Consider the following 24,883-nt stretch of genomic DNA (forward strand, 5'->3'; position numbering starts at 1 on the left):
CTAGAGATGGAGGGTGGCGGCGTCGCTTTGGGGAGAAAAGGGACACGAGGTGAAGAGAGAGAGTCGAGATAAATGAGTGACCACAGAGGGACGAGAGAGGAGGGTGGTGACAGTGGTGAAGGGATGGAGATAGCCACCTCTGCGGTGAGCTGCCAGCGGCTGCAGTAGGTTCCCATTGGCGTCCAAGCCCTGCCCATTACTCAGGTGGTCAGTGTTGCCTCCTTCTCCGTTACTCAGCCTCTCCAACACCTCCAGGGAGGACAGGCGCTGAGGGATCAGAGGTCTGAGCTCAGGGGACACGCTGCAGGGCCTCTGGCTGCCCATTGTCACCTTGGTGGCTAAAACAGTTCTCCGGGTCTGGTTGGAGTGCAGGTTTTTACGTGGCCTGAAGGGAGCAGGGCCCATGAGGAAAAGGTTTCCTGGCAGTGTGGTCTTCTTCTCCTGAGGTGGCGGCCTCTCTTGTTGGGTCGTGGCCTGCTGTCTCTCGTGTCTGAGGATGGTGGTGAAGCGTGTGTAGGAGGCCGGGCAGGAGCCTTTGCATTTGCTGGGTTTGTGGAGTAGCTGATGGTTCAGGTGGTGCAGGAGGTGGTGGTGGAGATGGTTGTGTTGCGGAGGGGATGCTGTAAACAGTGCTATGGGACTCTTTGATGCGCTGACGTTTTGTTGGATCAGTTCAGGGGAACTTTTACTGAAGATCTGCTCAACCTCGGCCTCAGTGTTAGAGGGGGACTCAGTCCTGATGTTGTGTCCGTCCTCTGAGGAGGAAGCAGCCTCCTCCACTGTCACACTGCTTGGTGACAAGGCCTCCTCTCCAGAGCTCTTGCTCTCTGCTTCCACGGGAGAGCAGGTATCCATCTGGTTTGCGTTGGCTACCAAAAGGGACTCCGCTGACACCGCAGACGCCATGTAGAGGTGGGCGGACGTGTGGTCTTGGCTATGACTGTGGCTGGAGTGCAGGGTGGGCAGGGAGGAGGAGCGGCTGGGTGCCGAGCTGGACCGCTGGATGATCATTTCAAACTCGCTGACCCGTGACGACACCGCATCCCGTGGAATGTTACCCTCGTCATCTGCCTCTGACCTTTCACCCCCATCTGCCTTTGCCTTCTCAAAAAGGGAGGCCAAGCTCCGGACGCTGCCGTGGGGGCTGCAGCCGGCTGAGCTGGGCCGCTGGATGTGATGCATGGTCCTGTAAAGGCTGGAGAACTCAGATGTGCTCCTCCTAATTGCAGGGGAAACATTCCTGAGGCCGTCCGCACACTCGCTGCCACAGCTGGACTTAGAGTCTGAATATTGCCCACTCTCCCTCTCCTCTGCTCCAGCAAAGTCTGTGTCACATGGTCTTGTGTACAGATCCTCACAGCTGTGGGCCTTTGGGTGCCTGACAGCTTTAGTCCTGCTTTCCTGACTGTCACCACTGGGCGGCAGCAGCTTGGGCTTGAATTTAGAAGGCAGGATTTGGGGTATGCAGGCTTTGGCAGCAGAAAGAGGCTTCTTACTCTTACACTGGTTACCTATTGCATTACTGGCAAGAACCGATCGACTATTTACAGAGGAGCAGGGTGAAATTATATAGCCATTCCCACCTTTATAATCCACTGGCAAGCATGCAGGACAACAGAATAAACAACATATTAGATTACAATGGTCACAGGTTCACACACATACACACTAAAACAGAGTCAGGCATATTTCTAAAGTAAAGACCAAGTTCCATCAAAAGTAGATGAGAAGAGGAAGCAGACTTGATGCACTGAGCATCAAGTAATAGATGACTGTTAAACTAACAGCATGGTACTGCAGTAAAGAATAATGCTTCATAAAAATGGAACAAGGGGGAAATTAACTAACAGAATCCTGTATTATCATTATCACTGTGAACAGCAACATAACAAGTGAAATGTAAAGTATTAAAACAGCAATATGCCATGAAATGTTATGTGATGTCGAACGTTAAATTCTTATCACGCACCGCAGCAGCAACACAATTTCAAACAAAAACAAAACAATGTATTCAAATTTTTTGGGTGTCCTGTTCTGTATATATGCATCCTGACTCAGCCTGACCAGTAAAGTACAACAGCCAAAAGCCTCTGAGAAATACTCGTGTCACGTCCCGGGCTATAGTATGCTTGTGACAGCACAACAGATGGAACCGGGAAATGACACAACACTTTCACATGCTGTGAGACACTTCTGTAGCATGAGTGACCCATCTGTCACATTCATATCTGCCAGGAAAACACACGCTGAGGAAGTAAACCCAATATTTTATCCATGGCATGTGGCAAGTAAAGAGTTACCATTCTGGTCACTAAAAAGCCACCGAGGCTCGAGGCTCAGTTCTTTAAAAACACAAAGATTAATACAGATATTTCCTTATTTCATGAGCACAAGACAGAAACACATGATTAAGTGTTTGGCTTCTAGCATTTTGTTTTTTTTTTTGGGCTTGTGTGCACTTTACCTTGTGTGTGGCGAACAGTAAGTGACTAATGATCAAGGTGGTGCCTCTGGCAGGAGGCTAATGAAGGAGAGTGCTAGTCAGTTGACTGGAGTGCGAAATTCATTTACTGCACCTTTTCACAGTGCGACTGGGTAAAAGCTAAAACTACAACTATAGTGATAAACTGTATCTGTGTTCTAAAACTACAGACGTATTATTCCTCTTTTTAAAATTCATATTTAGTCAATTTAGTAGTTATTATGGTGGAAATATACCAGACTCTAACTCTGAGTGGGGCGTTTCTAAAGTGACATCTGCTGCATGTCTTTCTAGGTGTAATGTAATGACATGTATTGGGTCACACTGTCCCTTCCTTCCTCTTCCTTACATCTCCCCTCCTCTCCTCCTCCGGCGTTTCTCTCCCCGGCCACGTGCGTAAGCATTCCAGCCCCTGACCTCACACTGACAGCTGACTTCCTCATGCCAGCCCACCCTCTGTTTATCTCACCCCTGTCTGGCCGGGTTGTGTGAAGAGCAGAGCTCTGTTTATCTCACTCGTCCCTCTTCATCCATCCCCACTCTGGCCCTCTGCTCCCTGGCACTGGAACGCTCTGGAGACTTGCCCTAAGCCTGCCTAGCGACTGGCGGTTCGCAACTGGAGCAAGAGGGGGGAAAATCCCCAAGGTTAGCTTCCATAGACTTAGCAAGACAACCTCACTCCCTCCATGAGTTTTCCAAAGCAGATGGCCAGTATGCGTTTGATGAAAACATCCATGGCATCAATAATAAATCAAAAGCTGTTGAGGGAATGAATGCTGCGAGGTGATTGGCCAATGCTGTGAGGTCTGGGCTCAAAGAAAATGTGTGGATTCCAACAGAAAGGTAAACGAGAACACATGTATCCCTGTCTGACACGCTGAACGGTCCAACATCAGTGTCTGTAACTCATTGGTTCTGTCTCAGCAGGAAAGGCCTTTAATGACCGGCTGTACTGTATAGCCCCACATACACAAACATACACACAACTTCCGTTTTACTGCTCACATATGTGGTTGCTATCCTACCTTTAGAGGAGGAAGAGCTGCCATGGCGCTTGTTTAAGGCCCGTAGACCTTGTAAGGGAATGTCGCCACCCTCCAGGACACTCTTGTAAACATGGCGGTCGCATTCTGGAGCCGCAGGCTCGCTCGCGGATGATCCTCTGTCCTTCTCCACCTCGCTGTGCCCAGACTTGCTCGAGGAGCTAGACAGTGGTGAGAGGAATGCAGAAAGTTAATTAAACACAGTTGAATTCATTCAGAGGTGTTGTGTTACAATTTTATTTTTAATGATAAACAGAGGCACACAAATTGGGTAATGAGCTGTCATATGGTTCTTGTTTAGCATATCTTGAGGTAATTCCTGTCTTTGCAGACTTGTGGGAGACAAAATAATCAGAGACAGAAAAAGACAAACTTGAGAAAAACTGCAAAATTCAGAGGGGGATGCTGATAGAAGGAATTGGCTTCCACACATATCTTGGCATTGCAGAGAGGCCAACAGGACAGATTTCTATAAATATTCTCTGAACATTCCCACATGGTGCATCAACCCCTGCCATGCACCTGTACGACTCTGAGGTTTACTGTCTTTCACCCTGCTCATGTGTTACTCACGCTGCTCTTCTATTTGCACAGACAAACACGGCCATTAAACTGAGAGAGACTCGAGTATCTCATACAGGGGAAATAAAAACCCATACAAACCCTTTTCAGTAGTGTTAGGAGAAAGAGGAATGTATTTTCCAAAATGTGTTTTACGTCTGCAGTGTTGCCAAGTCAAGAATTTTACAAGCTTGCACACATGTATTGATACATTACTCTCTGTGTTCCCTACCTCAACAAGAAGCTCTTTCATAGCTTTTAGAAAAAAAAAAAAAAAAGGGCACTGCTGACTGCAGAGAGCCGTTAAAATCATGTTGGTTCTATTCACATAAATGTTACACAGGAAATGTACAGTACAGGCGCCATGCAAGATTTAAGACCATCTCTTGGGGAAGTTCTGGTGAAATCAGCAGTCAGCATGCTGCCAGAGAAAGAACCAGTGCTCACTGCAGGTTAACTGTAATGTTTATCTGGAAAGATGAGGAGTTCTTTTAGTTGCAAGCAGTGACAATATCCACTTGTTTATTTTAGCTTTTTTCTGGCATTTTCTATGAGAATAACATTCATACACACTGGGAATCTAATTGAGGCTCAGAGGTTCATTCATTTATCTAACCTAACACTGCACAGGTCCATATGGCTTTTAATCTTTACAGATATTGTCTTTACAAGAAAAACCTTCAAAATATCTCCAATTTCCAACAGAGCCCAAAGGAAAAAAAAACACATCCTGCCCATAACATATGTGCCTTTGAAGGAAGTCAGTTTATGACTTGAGTTTTCCTTTGTAAAATCAGAGGGAGTGAGCTGTTGCCACCACTTTAGCAACAAATCAACAGATTAAAAACTTGGATTAGGAATCCCTCTTCAAATACTTGGCCGTGATGATATAATGATTGTAGCAGACGGAAAGTTCTTAGCAGAGGTGGAGGGAGAAGTTTACTTTCCCGGGACTGTAGCGCAAGACAGTTAGCATGACTCAGTCCTAAATTCCTTACATTTTATTACACAAACCAAAGTAGAGGACAAAAACAGCAGACAAAAGCACAGGTGATCAAGAGCCTGATAAGCTTTGTCTTAATATGAGCTAACATCATCCTTCACAATCCAGCTGCTGGTCATACTTCTGTACACACACACCCATTCAGGCGGAGATAACGGTTTTTCAAGTTATGCAGCAGCTGGGCGAGTTCCCTCTATCCCAGTGACATCCAGGTTGCTGTCTTTAAATAAATCCCCACATAGCAGCCATGTCTCCACACTAGAACAACCCACCCCCCTAAAAACACCATGAAACACACACAGAGGACACACTGTTCTGGTAGCTTTTTGCCTTATTAACAGGATCTCCTCAGGAAGCAGGAGTCCCCCCGCTGTAGGCAGGCGAGCTCTACAGGGTGGAGAAACCTCTCACTGACTCATAATATGCCTTAAATAATCATCTACATACTGGAAGAAGGAAGCAAGATTTTAAGCACAAATATCCAATAAGAAGGAGAAGCATGGACTTACTACTGTTGCAGGTCGGAGGCTGTTTCCAGGGGGCTGAAAGAGGGGGCACTCTGCAACAAACCAAACAAAGAAGTCATTGATAGATCCACAGGAAGGTCTCCTCCAGTTAGAACAGAGGCAGGAGCATTGGCTATGGCCAGATTCTCTCTTCTTTTCCTCTCTGTCTTTCACTCGCTGCTCTGGGTTTCTGTCTCAAGCACCCAGGGTTCTTAGCTTCTCTGGACTGGGCTTGGCATGGACGAGTAAGCGTGTGTTTTGGCCTGCATGCAAGTTGGAGAAAACAAGCGGCAGTGAGGAGAGTAGAGGGGAAGGGAGGGGGGGGAAATGAGAGGGTGGGCGTGCATTGGTCAGGGGGCGCCCATGAGGGGAGGGGGCTGTCACAGACTCAGCCAATGGGCTGCTGTCTTCCACTGAAGCCGTCTCTTTTGTCTGGTATTGAGTCACTCTCATTACCACTGGACCAGACCGGGGGACAATTAACCAGCTGGTGGTGCAAGCAGGCCGAATTACACACACACACACACACACACACACACACACACACGAAACTCTATCTCACACACTTACAGTGTCAAAAAGAAACGCACATGACAAAGAAAACAGTGAAACATTTTCATTGAAGAAACATAATTACAACAATGTTATAAAGACAAAGAACAAAAACTTAATGGCAGAAATAAATAAACTGCAAGCACAAAGTGAGTGAATAAATGTTTAAAGGACTATAAGAGAAACTGTTATTTAGGAGCAGATATTATCTTCATAACACAGGGGTGGTCATTCAGTCTGGTAGCACCCACGAGTATTTTGAATGGTTTAGAGTCAACTAATTTTAGCCCACTGTTTCTGTTGCTTTCCTCCTTTCAGACGTCACAGCAGGTAAAAATAACAGAAGTGACACGGGCACTATGAATAAAAGCGCAAGTGTTGTTTGCAAATACGATTGCACAATCCCCATCCCAGCCAGCCCGGCCCTGCTGTTAATACCACATCCACTTCCCCACGGCGCGACCAAGCCTCCGCTTCCCACACCGATGACCAGACAAGGAGCATTCTCAACAGTTCGTTTGCCAGAACATGCCTTTGCACTTAGTTGCCAGGGCAGGATGATCATTAATAACCTTTCAGAATAAATGCCTATCTTTATAAGAACAGAACATCAGACTGGCAGGTCTATAGTCTGATCTATTTATAAAGCCAAATGTTCCATGTCGACTCGGAGAACACGCCAGTGTCACTGAATAATCTGCAGCTCTTCCTTGCGCCGCTACATCTTGTATCCCCCTCAAATCTGATATTGGGGGAGAAGATAGTGTCCTCTGACACCCCTGGGTAATTGGGCTTACACACACACACACAGCATGAGTGGAAAGTAAACAGGAAACAAGCATGGAAGGCTTATCTGGAGTAAAGGAATGGAATCTTAATCTGGTTATTTACAAGATGCCTGATTAGTGTCAGTTTATGTGAACTTTTCTTTACATAAAAGTCAAACTGTTCAATTTCAAACTAATCCCACACTGATATCACTTAACATCACATTACTCTGCAATAGTTGCGTAACTTCTTTATCCATCTTATGAAATAACAGGGGGAAACAGGAGATAGGGAAAGAGAGCGTAAAAGAGAGATGCTAAAAGTGGGCTGACTTATCAGATAAAGGCACACAGAGCATGAAACTACTTGCTTAAAGCGGTAACAGTGTGAAGGGTGTCTGAAGCTGTATATGGACATGAATGGAGGCCTCGGTGAGTCAGTGGAACACCGATGACAACGTTTCTGCAGAATTTCATGTGCATGTTTCCTAACAGGTGTCCCTGGCTACTCAGAGCTTCGGCTCCTGTGTGCCGCTTTCATATTCAAAATAGCGATCATGAGTAGGTCATGGTAACATGAATCCCATTCTTTCCAGCACCTTATTTGTGTTGATATGTTCTCATGAAAACAAACAGCTCCCCCAGTGTGAAGGGCCTGTTATAGCCATGCGCGCCCCTTCATCTCATCTCCACTAAATGCTTAAAGGTAAAGGTTAAGTGTATAACAGAGGTTAAATATGAAAGCACAATGAGCTGGCAGGCTTACGGAGTTGCCTCCTTTAGAATATGTCAGGTGGTAGGGGGAGGCTCTATGTAACTCAGCGCTGAGACAGTGTGGCAGCAGCCCCCTCGTCAGCATATGCTCGACAGATGGAGTCACTCTGTCGGTTGTAGGGGGCCAAAATGCTCTTCCTGACCATAGCTATGTGTGGAATTCCAGCTCCAGCTAGCCGTGTACATCGATGATCCCATGTTTGACCGTAACTGCCACTGGATGTGTTTTCAGACTACTCTTGAACCTAGAACTTGTTAATATTAATCAAGAGGACCATCACTGTGATTATACACAGGTATCCCTCTTACTCAGTGGCTATTAGGTAACTGTAGGGGGTTGCCACTGAATGAGTAATGATGATTTGACAGGACGGGATAAAGAAGAAGCGAAAAACAGTGCAGCTCTGTAGGATTATCAAATGGATTAATTACAGTAAGCCTGGACTTTAGAGGTGTGAAGCTACAGGAAGAGTGGATCAAATATATAAGATGGGCTTTCAATACTGTCTCAAGAAGTTCCCCCTTATTATAAGTATATTAGTTATAACTACTTCATTAATAGAAGTGGTTCTCCTCAGTATTTCCAAGGTTATTAATAAGAACAAGAGCTGACTGGACCAGAACCAGAAAGGCCGAGCCCCTCATTAAACTCCTGGACACTGTCGTTTTTGCAGTCTTCGAGCCAAATCTCTCCTCCGGTAATACCGAGTGAGTGCTGATATGTCAATCAAACCCCAATGAGCCAGTGTGTCTGGCTGAGCCTTAAGGTCAAATGCTGCACATACCAGGTGCAGCTTTAGAAGTGACTTTGACATTAAACAGGAGCCAGTCATCAAGCTCAGCTCATCTGGCAAGCATCCAGGCTGCCATGAGACAGAGTCGGCCGCCTCCACGGCTAAACCTCGTCCACATATACACTAACCTGGAACAGGAAACTCTGCCCCTGCGTCTGGCTGATACTCGGACATGACCTCATGTTGAAGTTAGCGGTGCCACCTCATATGATCCAGGCTGTGGAGGAGTGGCTCTGACTTACAGAGAGCGAGGAGAACCAACCTCTGTCTGTGGGCAGCCAGTGCCACAGTTGTCTGGTGCCATCCATGCCTCAAGGCCTGAGGCCTGGATTTGTCATGACACTGTATACTGCGTCAACATGCCTGCACCACTTTGGATATTTTGGTAAATCTACCAGATAGCAGCCGGGCAGCAATTATTATTTCAAGGGCCTGGGATTATCCTGGAGCCCAATACTCGCGCGGACTGCAGGCTCTCGAAGTGAAGAGTGACTTCTGGATGAATCACCCAGTCCAGGCCTCCGGCTTATGATATGAATCTAGTTGGCGGGGTGCATATCAAAATTAACAAAACAAAGTGTTGCTCTTGGGTGTTGAGTTAATGGCATGGAAGAACAAGGATGCTGCCACAGCTGGCAAGAGATCGCAAGATCCTTGTAAAGAACATATGACAGAGATAAAATCACAACAACCCTGTGATCATTTAACTGGCCCTTTAACATGGACACTTGCTACTACTGGAGTGTGATAAATCCTGATCAATGATCAGTCTTATTAAATATTATATATTAAATATTATTATATTATCAAAATTGCAGAGGAAAGAAAGCCACAGCTAACATAAGGGGTCAGAACGATTTTGTTGCCTGAGCTGATTGTGCTCACTCAGCCTCACGGATGGAAATAAAGTGCTGAGAGATGCTTTTGAAGAAGGTAAAAATAGATCTCAGTTGACTATTTTAGACACTACTGGGGATAAAATCCTTTTAAATTGTACGAGGTGATGCTGAAGAATCACAGCAGCTATATAAAAAGTTTGCTACAGAGAGGACTGCTGATCTATGTCCAGGAAAATGGTTAAAAAAAAAACAAACAAACAAAAAAACAGAGATTGTGATGAAAACATAGGGATGCATAAATGCTGATCAGCAGTTGGCCTCACTGAGCCTCACTGGACATATGGTAGTAAATTTAGTTCAAGACGAAATACATTTGTTTTTCTTACACATGCTGTCACATAACTTATTATGTACAGGGTCAATTAAAAAAGAAATTATTCAGCGCAGTGCTGAAAGTGAAACTAGAGTAGTCCTTAAAGACAGACACAGTTTTTAGGCATTATTTGGACATGGATGTTATCACATGCAATGAAATACAATATACTGTCACTTTAAAGACAGCGACCACTTACCGCTTTGTCAAACTCCATCTCTGAAAAGAATTTATACCAAGGCTCATTCTCTAAATCTACATCTTCCGGACTTACATCCTGAGTCTAGGGGCATGGCAACAAGAAGAGGAGGAGAAAGACAAAGAGAAGACAGTTCAGACAGCACAGAAAATATAATGAGCCTATCAGACATTTTTGATTGAGCCAATGTTTCTATCCGACACCATAACTTATCTGTGAGAGCACTGCAGGTGTTCTCACTGAAAAAGACACCTGCTGTTTTCCTTATGACGAGTGACTGAAAGGATGGGTTCACATTTTTTCCAAGTCTTGTATAAAGGAACAGTTTGGTGTTTTAGAAAAATGTTGATTTGATTTCTTGCAGAGAGCAAGATGATACCACTGTTGTATCTATTATAAATATGAAGCTATAGTTCGGATAAAGCCTGGAAACAAGTGGAAACAGCTAGCATGGCTCTGTCCAACAGTAACAAAATCCACCTCCAAGCATCTGTAAAGCTGACTAATCAGCATTTATTATCTCTTTTAATTAATCTGCAGAAAAACCTTGAGTCCTGTGCTCACTGTGAAGCTGCTCCCAAGAAACAGTCTGGCACATAACTAGTAAAAAGTAATAATAGTCGTTTTTACACTTTGGTTTTTTGTATAAAAAAAGAAATAAAATTAAACATGTCAATCACTGAGCTTTTGAGACACTGGCAGATGGATGTTGTTAGCAGGCTAGCTGCTTCCCCCTGTTTTGGGTCTTTGTGCCAAACTAAGTGAGCCACGTAATTACAAATAAATTAAGAAAGTTATAGAAAATACTCAGAGGGAATTTTATACTAAAAAGATTTTAAATTTGGAAGATACACAACTGATTTGACTGCTGAAGCCCTCATTCTAGCTTCAACTTTTGAGAGCATTTTTGCATCTCTTCATCTGCAGCTGTTTTAGAGAGGGATCTCTCTGTGGCCAGTGTGAACAGGAAGAATGACACAATTGAAAAATATGAACCTATCCTTTAAGCAACTCTTTTACAGATAAAGTGCTGTTATTTAATATGAACGATTTATAGATTTTTTTTAGTTTTATAGATTTAACCTTATTCTATCTGATCAGCAGACACATACTGATAATGACCAACAAAACATGCAAACTCATTCTTTGAGATGTAATATAACCATCTTTAAGACAAATATTTTTGGAAATACTGAAAAAAGTATGAGACAACACAAGTTTAAGCACAACACTGTAAAAATAATGGACCTAACTCAGAAAACGACCAGCTACAGTAACAAAAACACAGACCTTTAATAACTGAGCTCGTAACTGGAAAACAACGGAGTCCATTATTTTACAGTGGTCCCAGGATGCACTGGAGTAAACTCTAATCAGCGTATTTGTTGGCGCTGGGATGGGGCGAGACCTTGGCTAACATCTACTAGCTTGATGTAACTGAGTATCCGACAAACAATAATTACATAATCAACAAAGTACTTGGTCACAATACCAAACATCCCTGTGTCCTCTATTATGTAAGAGGGAAATCTAAAAAACTTGAGACCTATGAATTATAAATGCAAAGTAAATGTGCCCTCTTTTTGGTCAGTAGTACACTGTGCATCTAGGCAGCAGCTACCAGTTCTCTATTCTATGTAACAAAGCTTATCCTGAAGAGACAGCCCTCAAGGACACTGAATAATGCTGCAGCATTTGATTCAACACACTGTGTTAAGGCTAAAGACGAAAGTAAGAAAACACACAGGATCCATGTTTTGTGTCTGCGCTGGGATCCTCTCACACCGAGCTGTTTCAGCCCAATAACCTTAAATTGAAGACAGGAAGACAATGGCTATCCTTGTAAGTGATACTCCCCCGCTGCCAAACAGGATCATCTGTCGCCGCAACAGGACACCCTTTAGGAATGTGGTGCACATGGCGAATTCAGGCTACACATACATCGCCTTCCTGAGCTGTTGGTGAAGCTTAGATACAGAGGTGGTGGGTGGGGTGGGGGTGCGGGGAGGGTTGGTGGATGGTGTGTGTGGAGCGGGGGACAGCTCACACGACATGCACACAGAAAGAGAGAGAGAGAGAGAGAGAGAGAGAGAGAGAGAGAGAGAGAGAGAGAGAGAGAGAGAGAAACAGGGAAACAGGCCGGCGGATAGCATACCGTTCTCTCCAGCTTCAGCACCGACGATTTCCCCGGCTCGTATTCAAAGATGCTCTTGGGCTCGGCGCGGTACTTCCTGGTGTCTACCTTTTTATCCGGGGGCTCCCACTCGTTCCTGTGGAGAGGCGGGTGTCAGGGAGGGAGGGAGGGAGGGGTGGGGTGTGGGATGGGATAGAGCCAATCCTTACTGAGTAGTCTCCATGGCAACCAGCATAGGCTAAGATGTTTTTTTTTTTTAATTTAAACATGACGTCTGTCCTCATTACCCCTGCCTTCTCTCTCCCCCTGCCCCTCTCTTCCTCTAATGATGATATGACAGAAAATTCGATTCACAGCTGAGCCAAATCAGTAATTTGATCAGGTAAACTAGATTGGACCCAGTGACAAAAAACAGAGCACCTCATTTCCCTAGAGAATAGACAGCCAATGTTAAAATCACTATTGACAAAAGGACTGAAATTAGACCCTTGCATAAGAAATATCCGATCTTACGCCTACTCTCGCCACACAAGTCATACATTTCTATGAATTAAATTCTTTGCGGCCTTCAAAAACATCCAGCAGCATTACAACCACTGAGGAAGGAGCAAGGTCAGTCCTCGACATGTCATCTGCAGCTCTAGTGGGCAACAGTTTATCCTCCATCACCTGTCCTCCTTCATCACTCTATCGCTCATTTCTCTGAGAACAAATCATCCTGTGTCAGTGCTGACATGTGTGTCTGCGTGGAGGGACAAGGACTAATCACACTTCATGTAAAAACTGTAGGACATTGCAGTGGAAGCCACTGGGGATAAAATAACCTCAGATCTGCACAGTCAGGAAGAAGGAATGTCTTTTTTTGCTCTGTTATGCACGGCCCTGTTTAGTCACATTTACCGGTACTAGCACTGTGTGTAAATAAAGAAGAATACAAACTGTTTGTCACAAGACACTGTGATGTAAAAGTCATACTGAGAGAACACACAAACACACACACACACACACACACACATTATGAACACTGATCTACCATGACAGACACGGTTTTGTTTCATGGGAACACTGCCTGCTACAGAGCCAGACAGAAATAGAATTTTTCTTGTGAGAATTACATTTATGAAAAGTTATATATATATATATATATATATATATATATATATATATATATATATATATATATATATATATATATATATATATATATATATTCTGAGTTGTAAACAGCTCTGTTCCTCTCTAACAAACATGAACAGTTTTGTGCTTTTGTGTTAAAAATGAAAGTGAATGGCACAAGGAAGGCTGGAGCAGATGGAGCACACTGACCTTTTGGCAGAGGGTTTGAGGGAAGAAGACCGTGTTGGCACCGGCATCGACCGGCCTCTAGAATCGACCTCGGCGTCACTTTTCGATCGTGGGACCGTTCTCACTGAAAACAGGCACATAAATATTGACAGGATGCTGCTCGGATGCATTGATGCACCAGCTGAAACATTATCTAATGCTGAAGTGTGAGAAAGAGCTCCTCAGTGTTCATTGTTAACTTGGAAATACTAATGTAGAATGACATACAGTTTTAGATTTGGACTTTTATATGCATATAAAGCCCGATTCCGGAACTCACCATCTTCCAAGTAACCAAGTGGGGTGGGAGCATCATCTGAAAGAGGGACAGAAAATCAAAACTCATTTACCATCATTTTTCACTATGCCTATCTCTGTTACTTGAAAAGTAATGAATATAGCACAATAATAAATTATTCAAAAGGCATTAAAGACACACTTTTACTGTGTGCACACCCCCCTCCCCCACCCCCACCTCACACCTTCCATTAGGCCAGGCATTAAATTAAATCAAAGTGTGTCAAATCAAAGCATTTTACAGGAAGCATTACCGAGCTAAAAAGGGATCTGAGCATCGATGAGCATCAAGGCTCTGAATAAGTAATGCAGTGTAAAGCAACAACGCCATAGCCACTGCATTCAGAGTGATCTCTGTATACTATCTGTGAGACAGCATTTACAGAGTCGTATCAGGCACACAGCTACACATGGAAGTCATTGTGTTGAGCCGAGACTGAGAAACCCAAGGAAGAGGTCTGGCAGCTCTTTCTCTCACTCTGCATACAAATCTCGCCTCCTCCGCTGAAACGAGCAGATCCAAAACCAAAGCCATAAACCAGACCCCAATCCATAACCATTGTGAAATTAGACCCAAACCCTAATTGGTGAGGCTTATCATGATCAACAAACGCTCTGAAGGTCATGTTCAGCCTCCACTCAGCGCAGGACAGTCCACAACCTCAGTGCAGGACTGCAGCAGCACCTAGTGGCAGCAACCATCCACTACATCCCAGTTACAAGAGGCTACAGACTGATCATGCTCATGAATCAGCATCTACAAATAATGAAATATTTGAGAAATCAACTGCCTAAAATTTCTAATATTAGATGGTTAAAGCAAAAAAAGAAAGGCCATGAATAAGTTGTTACAATTTAGTAAAAGTAGAACGACACTACAAGACTTCGTGCATCCTCCTTGTAAACACACTAACATCAAAGTACTTAAAAATATATATATGAATATTCTAAGAGCTGAGTTTTGCTCATGTTTGCATTCAAGGATTGTTTGGTAGAAGGACATCACATTTTTGTTTAAGTCTGGATCACAGATTTTGCCTCCAACAGTATTTATGAGCATGAAATCCATCAAACAGCTGCTGAGCTTGAAAATGTCCCAGAGCAGCAACTTTATTACATTCAAAGATCTAAGATGAATCAGGATTAGCACGAAACTTGCAATGTACTTAATGGGAATAGTTGCTCTACCATGTGGAGCGGAAAGGAAAAAGATTAGTTTAAATCCTTTCAAATACTTCGGACATCTTCAAGGTATGTGGTTTTGCACTTTACACCTGATTAGTACGATAGATTAAACACAGCTAAAGTATTTGAAAGGGCCCAGGATGGCTGCAGATTAGTAAAGCTAACGAGAGTGGAGTTACTGCCATTGGATACCTTTTGATTTCATCTGAATGTCAATGTTCTCAGGGAAAATGTAGGTGGGGCGGTAAGGGTTTTCCTCAATAGGTTCTGAGCACAGTGATGGAGAGACAGAGCACAGCATGAAATAACATACAAACACATATAGAAACATACACAAGCCTTGGACACCAGCAGAGAAACACCACAGGCAAAACTGATCAAACATACAAAGAGTGGAAATGATCGTCTTACCAGGTATTCTGTGTATCTGTTTGAACATTGTCTTATACCAGTCTTTGGACTTTTCAGTGTTCTGAAATGAAGATGTGGACATTTTTAATTAATAACAAATCAGAACGTCAGACAAATATTTCAACTTTGTGCGTTTCATACAGGAGAAGAGTAGAGAAGCCCTGGTGATGTTCAAGTGTATGGTTTTGGCAAGACAGTTTGACTTGTCAAACACAGGTGTGACTAATAACACTATGTGTCCATTTCAGGGCTGTAGTATTGTGTATGCTGACACCTAAATAGAATAGAGCCATCATTAATCTTATTAGTTATACCTCTTTTTTTCATAACATGTTAAAAACATCTCCTATGAGAAATGTTTAATGTTGAAAAAAATGACAAAGATTATTGTCAACTCAGCATTAACACACAGTAATGTGTTTCATATAAATACTAACTCCTTTATTGTACTTTCAAAGACCTGTGCATTGCACGAACAAAACACCCATTAAACTTCTGCAGTCAGTTGATGAAGTCTTTATTTGACAGTGGGTTTTGTCGCTTACCCGTACAGGCACAATGGGCTTGTTGAGAGGACTGAGGACAGGGGAGTGCAGTGATAGTCGCAGCCTCTTCCCGTCCATATCAGGGACCGGACTGAATGAGTCTCTGCCAGGATCAGGGAGTTTGTCCCTTTCTGGGGTTGGGTCTGTAAACAAGAGAAAAAAATAATATAGCTAAGATAGATAAAACGTTCACAGCATGACAGAAAACACCTAGGCCAGGTTCAGTTAGGGAACCTGCACTGAATTGCGTAACAAAATGTACAGATAATATGGGCTGCATACAATACACGTGGGCAATAAACAGAATAGACCTTTTTCAGAACAAAGATTTTATGTATTATGGTAAGAAAAGCACAGGTGCAATTAATAACATCAATAAATACTGAATCCTATTTGTTTTAGCTTATTCCGGGGCCCTCGTATTGTGTTTGCTAGCACACTGACATGGCTTACTGGGATAATTTAAAGTGAGACTGTTACTTCTGATGAACAGCAACCACTAAGGCCACAAGTGATAAAGTGATGTGGTATTAAGCTAAATGCTAAAACCGTCAGTAACACTGGCACAAGTGGAGCAGTGTCTGAAAGCCAGGAAAGTTACTCAATAATGTCTGTAATACAGCAACAGCTTTAAAGGCTAATGTTGGCTGACATTAGCCTTTAAATAGCCATTAAAAGCTACTGCTCCAGTGTGCTGAATTAGGTAAGGTTGTGTTTTATTGCTGTTAAAGTTTTCAGCACATACATATGATGGTGAGTCTTAACATCATTAGATCTATCTGTGCTTTTTTGCATCACAATCATAAAACAACCTGTGCTATCTGGGACAGATTAGACTTTACAAGCAGCAACTGATAAAACTAAAGTCATCTACAAATTGTGCAAAAGGCACAATAAGCAGAGGCCGGGATGTGAAACACCATTAAGCATCTGTAATGCACAACCATATGCATTTCAAACATCCCATTGTGACCATGTCTGCCCAGGCCCCCCAGCTAGGACTAAGTCTCCTCTTTGTCACCAATAATGGCTGCGTTCAATAGAAAAACCTGCACCTGGACCTCTTTCCCTACTCGACTGTGGAAAACACAAGTTTCTGTCAGCTCTTGTCACCGCACCATGGACACACAGACGTTCACACAGCACTGAGTACACAGTGAAACTGATTATAGCCTTATAAAAAGAGCTCAGAGACAAAATGTTTAAAATACTGTTTTGACTTACAAAGCTGAACTGAATGATGTAACATGACCTCTGGCATAAACCACATTTCTGATCTTCTATCCCAGCACAGATACAGACAGATAATTCTTAAGAGCAGATACAGATAATGACGTCTCTGTACACCTCTACATTTCACTGATTAAATCTCTCCTTGTTTAAGCCTTCACACTCCTTTTTTCCATGTCTGATTATTCTCCCTTTTGCCCCTGTTATCCCCAAAAACCTCCCCCAGCCTGATGCAGTCCATCTGTAGGGCGATGTCCAGGAAAATAATTAGGTCACTGTGTTCACACCAAAGCACACACATGTGCAACATCTGTATGTGTGTGTCTGGGCTTGTTTTGTTGTTCTGGTGGGAATTTACACCTGAATGAGCACTAAACCACGGGGACTCGTGTGACCGTGGGGGACAAAAATGGCCCTCAGCACTACGAAGTGTGAGGAGACTCAAGAAGATCCCTCTGTTGGCTCAGATCCTGGTGAACTTCTACCGCTGCATCATCATTTAGAGCACTCTTACTACCTGCATCACAGTGTGATATGACAACTGCTCTGTCTCAGACCGAAAAGCTGCCAAACGCATCATTGGTTCTCCGCTCCCCACCACTGAGGCTGTCCAGCGCAAGAGGTGTCTGCAGAGGACGTGAAACATTGTCACGGACACCACTCACCCCGGTCATAAACTGCTGACCCTCCTCACTACAGGAGTCTCCGTTCCAGGACCAGCAGGCTCACACAGCACATTGAGATGGACAAATGTGTCCAATTTCAAGCCAGTTGAACTTCCAGTGTGAGGGGTGCGGCCAGTCCAAAATTTTGGCCTTTACAGTACCACAATCTGGTCAACTGTGTTCATGTTTCTTGGGAAGCATTTGCACATCATGTCCAGATATTTGGCCAGGTTTCATGCTTATAGCTCATTCCAGGTCAAGGCAAATTGAAGCTCAGCATAAGGTGAAAAATAATAATGATAAACAGACAAAAATCACAGAAGGGTTCTACCCCTTCTGTTAGACATCGGTAAGACCCCAGTGCATACCTTCCAAATGTGAAAGATGCTTTTGCTGCTCTGTTGTGAAGAGAAAGACAGACAAGGACAAGACAGTGAAGTGTGACTAAGCAGTGAAGCGAATGTGTGAAAGGACTGATTATGTGTTTACAGCGAGCAAGACAAGGCTAATGGATCACAGACAAGACACAGTAACAGTAGGACGTAGCTAAGGGTACCATAAAGCTTGGCTGATAAAAATGTCGCACAAACGTACAGTAAAAAAATATGTTCTTGACTTAAAAGCTTTTGAAAACTCTTCTTGACACTCTTCATCCCCAGCTCACAGACTGGTGTGCTCACCTCTGTTGTGTTGCAGCAGGACTATGGTGGGGTTAACGGTGCTAGTGCAGGGGTAGACAGAGCCAGAGGACGACGTGATACAGTTCTGAATGTCAGTGGAGGATGGAGCCCAGTTTTCTTTTATGCTTTCTGGTGAATTGGCCTGAAAGTGACAGAAATGACCATGTAAAATTCATAAAAGTTTTAAAGTGTTCTCAGGAATTTCACAAAAATCAAATAAAAACCTCAAAATAAGGAGGTCACAGTTCTCATAATCATAAAAAACGCATAGAGCCAAACAAAGATCCTGTGTTAAATGGGATGGAAGTAAACGTACCTGGCACTGAGTGTTGTTTACAGGAGCTAAATCAGCTGTGATGTTGCTGCCTCCCTCAGCCAATCCCGCTTTAGAGCTGTCTCCATTAATCTGGCTTGTCCAGCCACCTAAAAAGAGTCCAGAACTTTCTCAGTTTGGCAGCCAGCGCAGAAAGAATAAAAAACACTGAGGATGACACTAAAAAGTACAGCATTTCAATGAACTCACAACAACAAACCAGAAAACCATAACAGCTAATTGCTCATCAAATAAATCTCCATTTCACTCCGCGGGATGTGAATACTTTCTTTGGTGGTTTTCATGCGCAGAGTTGTTAATATCCTCAGGAAAGAGAAAAAAAAGATTCTCCCACAATCTCTGAACTTTGTCATCAGAACAAAGCAGCTATTCAGTAAGCTGCAAAGGCCGTTTGTTCCAATGGCCTTTATATTCAGGCTCTACAACAATTAAAGCATCTCCCCAAAAAGCCTTGGCCAGCCTCCAGTTCAGTTCCAATGTGCTCTGCGCAACAAACAAGCCCACAGTCAAGGCGCCCTTGCTCCAAAGTGCAGTGTGGGCAGGCCATAACAAAAGATCTCTTTGACACTCTCTTGAAAATATGAGCAATCGCCCTTTATCACGACTCAGAGTGTGCCCGGCGACTGAGCATAGATTTCAAAACGTGACGAGTTATATAATCCGCACATCAAAACAGAACTCTGAAAGGCATGTGAGGAATTTCTACGACCAAAGAACATGATGAAATTCTTAAATCACAGCAACATTCACATCCTCTGTCCACATTCTACAGCGATGTGTCCTTTTTCCACACAGCCACGCAGCTATTACTGTCCTCTAAATATTTTTTCATCATGCAGAGGGATGTTATGAAACAGCTGTGGCATTCACTTTGTCTTACTTGGCGCTGTGACGACGTTTGGCTCTTCACTGATGCAGCCCTCATCATCTATGTGGACGAGGGTGGCCCTTAGAGTCACGACTCCTTTCCCTTTGCACACTCTGCTGGGGTCCAGATCTGAAAGCATTGAAAACAAGGGTCTCAATTGCACAGCTCCTCATTGTTCAAGGCATAGCAGTCTTATATTCTGTACTGTCAGAGTGCACTCCTGCTTCACAGGAGCTGCTGGGAATCCAAGTTATCGCTACCTCATGCCCCAAATGACCAAAATAGAACTGTAACATCAAAACCAGGCCACCAAATTAATATCCTGTAGTCCCATAAAACTAATTGCCATGATCACAGAGATGAGCAGATGGAGCTTGTCCTGTGTGTGTTTTTTTTAATCAATCCAAGTTATTAAAGTGGCACCACATTGTTGTTTTAAAAGCATCCTTCTAAGTTTTCTTTGTGAATACGAGGTGTCCCACAGTTGCAGGAGCTGAAAGACTGATGAGGACGAGGGATCGAGGGATACGTCACCTGTGGCAGGAATCAGGTCAGGAGAGCCCTTCATGCTTTTCAGAGGCGTGATCCTGACAGCGCAGACTGTTCGAGGACCTGATTTGACTTTAACACACACACAAACACACACATAGACAGAAACAAGCAGATATTTTTGTGTGTGTCTAATTTTTAGTTAAAGCAAAGCAAACCCATTATCATTTCTTTAATGTGCATTATTTGTGCTTCATTATCACCTGTTCATTAAAGTAAATAGTGCAACTATTTATCATAAAGCAAGTGATGAACTGACATGAACTGATTTAACGTCATTTGTTTTGGTACGGAGGATTTGATCACATAATCATAACATAACATAAACGAGGTTCACTGAAATATCTCACGAAGTCAGACTGAGAGCTGACTTACTGGAGGACGAGCTCGGTCTCACACTGCCCTCTGCTGGAGAGCCCTGCAGAGCAAACACAGGGAGGACACAGACTCAAGACAGTGGAGTTAAAGAAAGGAGAGGATATCTGTAGAGTGTATACAAATCAGTGATCTGTCATTAAAAATCAGTTTACAGACATTAAAAATGTTTGGTACAACAACAAAATGCAGCAAAGATAATCACGTTTAAATTACTGTTTGTTTCTTATACTGCAGCGATAAAGGCAGGACAAATTGATTGCATGTATTGATTTGTTGTTGTCTTAAGCATTTCTGTTTTAAGTCACTCTGAACTCTGAATTGAGATGCAGCTGTGCAAATGGAAACCCCCAACTACATGTGCATTTGAATTATTTTGTACCCAGTCTATTCAATTATGTAGCATGACAGTGGCACCACCTGCAGATACAGTACATCTGCTGATATGTAAAATCTCTGTAACATGTTTTTCCCAGTTGCAACAGACTCAAGAAACTGGACTGTGATATTAGTTAGTGGTTCAGTGTTAGTTCAGAAACCAGACCGGTGCTTTGCTGCAGTGTTGGCTTGCAGCATGCAGTGTATTTTACTATGGAAGACTGTGAGCACTGAAGCAGTGTTACACATAAAAAATTAAAAAAAAAAAATCCTCAAAGAGCTTGGCTGCAGCTTCCACTGCAGAAACAGTGGAGTCACTGCAATGAAAGCTGTAACCGGGGACCACGTACAGCTAATGAAATTGTGGCAGAACTCCTATGGTTGGGTTACACACTGAAATGAGATACAATGCAGCCAGACAGGAAGACGGTGAACTTCCAAGTCATCTGTTTAAATCTAGTCCAGAACATATAAGAGTCCACATATTAATAGTAATCGATGACTAACAGGGCAGGAGCTTGAGCTGCATCATTAAAAATAACAAGTGCAATAACCTCAAGATTTGATTGATTTTCTTGGTTCTAAGTGTTTCACCAATATTAAAAGGCACAGCAAAGGAAGGAAGAAGTGGCAGAGATCAGATTTCAGAATAATCTGTTGACTGTGTCCTTAAAATCCATTATCGCTGTTATTCATGCACTATATGACAGTGATATCTAAAAATATGATGCCAGAAGAAATATAAGACATCAACAACTGCTACATGTACGACTGCTACAACACTCAGCTGGCTCTGTAGTTGAAGGGCCCCTCTCATTCATTGAGACTTTTATTCTGATGACATCAGTCTCACTTTACATGCTTTTATCTCTTTCGGGTTTGGGAGGAAGTTCGCAGCGCATGGGACCACTGATATGAGTTGAAAATTTTATCTGTGTTCCCCTTTAAAGGCGAGAAGGGAGGGTGTGAGAAAGAACAAACATATGTTAATCTAAGCTGCATCAGTGGAGCACGCAGAGGCAACACCAAGGCCACCAGAAAAGTAGCTGTGAAACACTTCCCATCGCCCTGCTAGGCCTCCCATTGTGCTCAGAAAGCACCGCTAATTTAGGAGACATGCTCATTTAAAATGCCAAGAACAGCACTGACTGAGTCTAGACACAAACACACACACAAAGGCACTCAAACAGTCACTCATGCATACACACACACAAACACACTTAAATAGTATTTTCAGTTGTAGGCTATGGATGATGGTGATGGAAAATCATCTATAATTTATTCTATGATATCTATTTTAAGTTGTTTTTAGAACTGTTGTGTTACTCGTGTTGGTCTGAGTTCGTGTGAAACTGTGTGTACTCGTTGTTTACACATGGCAGTAAATAAGCCAACCTGCAGAACACGCAGGGGACTGATGTTCCAGCTGGAAACCTCCACAAATAGGCCTAAATGGATGAAGGAAAATGGGAGCGATTCCAAACAAGTCCCATGGGGACGTGAAGCAAAAACCCTTTTAAAACATCTTCCAGGCTTGGAAGCCGAGCTGTCCCTGAGCATCAGAAACTCTGTGTATTTATTTCCCTTCTCGCTTTAGTAACATCAGCTGGCTTCCTGACCCCCTGCATCCCAGAGAGTCAATACATCCATGATCTCATTTTCAAAACCATTAACAGGCATTCCTGTGAGGAGTGCTTACACTGATCTCAACTCTACTTCCGCTGTATCCTCAGATGAACCCCAACATGGTGAATATAGAGTAGAAAGGGAGCTGTGGGAGTATTTGAACCTCTCATATATATTAGATAATGGGAAGATGACAGCTTGCAGTGTTCAGTTTGCTGTATAAACACAGGAGAGCAGAGATCACCCCTGGCCTTTTTAGGAAGAGATGCCTCAGAGAACAGCCGGGCAAAGAACGCCATCCATCCAGCCCGTGAAAAAGAAGAGAGCAGAGCAGGAGCTCTGGGACAGCCTGCAGTGTTCGGGCCAAGACAAACAGGAAAATAAGAAGAGACTTTATCAGTCAAGCTCCTGTAAAACTGTAATTTGCCCAAATGCACCATCCCTCCTTATAAACTGTGAAACTTTTAGAAGACTCTGCATCAGTTTGGCTAATCTCTACAGCAAAGACAAATGGAAACGAAGTTAAAGTGGGGAGCTCAAAGTTCAGTAGATAGTGAGATAAACCCAGAAGGTCAAAGGTTAATTAAGTTTAATTTTTTAAGCTCACATTCTCCATCAGGGTGTTTTAGTGAACTGTCTCATAGTGATCGTTAGATTAGTCCTACTGAGCTCAGGCGTCCTCACCCGTAAAAGCAACAAGTTCTCAGAACTGAAAAATGTTCAAACAGTGCAGGTGTTATTCATCCACTAAAATTATCAGCCAAGGTTGTCGGATATCACAGCCGATGAAACGCCCTGTCAGCTCAGACCTGTGTGACTATAAAAGCAGGAATACGCAACAAAGCCAGAGGATTCATCCCGTTTCCAGCTCTCAGTCCCAAAACTACGTGACACTCACACACACACACATAGATACATAAATCTCCAAGTGAAAGATTTCGGGGGGTAACTAAAATACCTTTCCAAAACAAGCAGCTACGATTATCCGCAAGCATCACTGTGTATCTGGGGAGATGCATTACCTACTTGATGATGTGCCCAGTGAGTCCTTAGTCCACGTACATCAGGTCCCTCTGAAGCCCCCTGAGACGTCTGGCTGAGCTTTGAGGGTCTCATTAGGAGGGATGGTCCCAGCTTTGACCTTGACCCTCGCTATGTAGGGGGTCTGTTTGTTTTTGACAACAGGCGTGCCCAGATGGACTTGTCACCACATGCCACCTGGGAATGTGGCACCCACTCAACAACTGCGCAGGCTACCATACAAAATCCTCCTCCCCTCTTCGAAATGCTCCTGCAGGGCCAGCAGATGAGAGACAGACAGACCACTGGAGGACGGCAGGAATTCGCTACTGGATGACTCAGCTGTGCATAAGGTCTTAATACGTCGATCGCCATGACGACTTCATGTTAATGTGTGATTACATACATGATACCAGAATCTTTAAAAGGGGATAAGAGACAGAAGGAACATGAAGATGCTACAGTTTGAAATATATTAGGGCTGTAACTAATAATTCTTTTTATTATCAATTGCTGTTATTTATATTATTAATTTTTTTGCATTTAGTGTAAAAAAAAAAAGTTTGCAGATCTTCAAACTTTTCTTCTACAACATAAGGAGGACGTGGTAAGATAATCACCTAATTTGAAGAAATAATTTACAAGAAACTTTATTAAACAATTAAATTACAGCAATAAATAAAACACTGAAAGGACGGCTGCTTTTACTCGTCTTTGATCAGGGAGAAACTTTTATCTCATCAGATGTGGAGAAAAATAAACTGGAGGGTATCCAGATAATTTCATTTGAACATAGCAGATACAGTACATTTTTTTTTATAAATTGACTTTTCCCTGAATTGTTTTATGAGTTCAGTATCTTAGCCAGTGAAGCAGAGTATTATCTCCAGGCAGCAACAATCACTTTACCTGAATCAGGCTCCAGGTTTTCTCTGTCTGTCCCATCTGAACACTAAACAAAAGCGGGGTGGCACCACGTTGAACTATGATGTATTTCACGCAGGGGGGTCTATGCTATGTTAACACAAAAGAGCTCTCATCACAGCTCTCAGCTGTACTATGGTCGGAGAGAAAGGGCCGTTACGTAACGCCGTTTGACTTCTGCTTTGTCAACAAATGGCAGAGAGGGGAGAAGCTCTCCAGCGCTGTGCGTGGATCCCACCAAACAGCTCCAAACATGGCTCGATAGGGCTGCTCCGGAGCAGCAGCTTATCCACCCTAATTGAGAAGAGACCCCCACCTACCCCTCCACCCTCCCAACTCTCTTCCATAAACAGCTTCCACACTGGACGACAGCCTGGGATTCTACACATTCCTCAAGCCAGCTATTTGAAGTTCATTTCAAACAA

The 24,883-nt window shown here is 43.3% G+C and overlaps 1 protein-coding gene across 1 annotated transcript in view; it reads right to left on the reverse strand.

The window, feature by feature from the left end:
• LOC121190031 (sorbin and SH3 domain-containing protein 1) overlaps positions 1–23,729 on the reverse strand; it is a 33,970-nt gene extending 10,241 nt beyond the window's left edge. Inside the window, exons 1-17 of the mRNA XM_041050575.1 lie at positions 23,541–23,729; positions 20,511–20,553; positions 20,121–20,207; positions 19,599–19,715; positions 18,701–18,807; positions 18,385–18,526; positions 18,073–18,102; positions 15,810–15,952; positions 15,265–15,325; positions 15,046–15,120; positions 13,652–13,687; positions 13,354–13,456; positions 12,049–12,163; positions 9,894–9,977; positions 5,599–5,648; positions 3,508–3,686; positions 138–1,595 (exon numbers count right to left, since the gene is read on the reverse strand). Of these exons, the coding sequence (XP_040906509.1) occupies positions 138–1,595; positions 3,508–3,686; positions 5,599–5,648; positions 9,894–9,977; positions 12,049–12,163; positions 13,354–13,456; positions 13,652–13,687; positions 15,046–15,120; positions 15,265–15,325; positions 15,810–15,952; positions 18,073–18,102; positions 18,385–18,526; positions 18,701–18,807; positions 19,599–19,715; positions 20,121–20,207; positions 20,511–20,553; positions 23,541–23,630 (2,920 nt within the window). The 5' untranslated portion in view covers positions 23,631–23,729. The remainder of the gene's footprint in view (positions 1–137; positions 1,596–3,507; positions 3,687–5,598; positions 5,649–9,893; positions 9,978–12,048; positions 12,164–13,353; positions 13,457–13,651; positions 13,688–15,045; positions 15,121–15,264; positions 15,326–15,809; positions 15,953–18,072; positions 18,103–18,384; positions 18,527–18,700; positions 18,808–19,598; positions 19,716–20,120; positions 20,208–20,510; positions 20,554–23,540) is intronic.
• Between the last annotated feature and the right edge of the window lie 1,154 nt (positions 23,730–24,883).

This window comes from Toxotes jaculatrix, chromosome 11 (genome assembly GCF_017976425.1).
Source record: "Toxotes jaculatrix isolate fToxJac2 chromosome 11, fToxJac2.pri, whole genome shotgun sequence".
Classification (NCBI taxonomy): Eukaryota; Metazoa; Chordata; class Actinopteri; family Toxotidae; genus Toxotes; species Toxotes jaculatrix.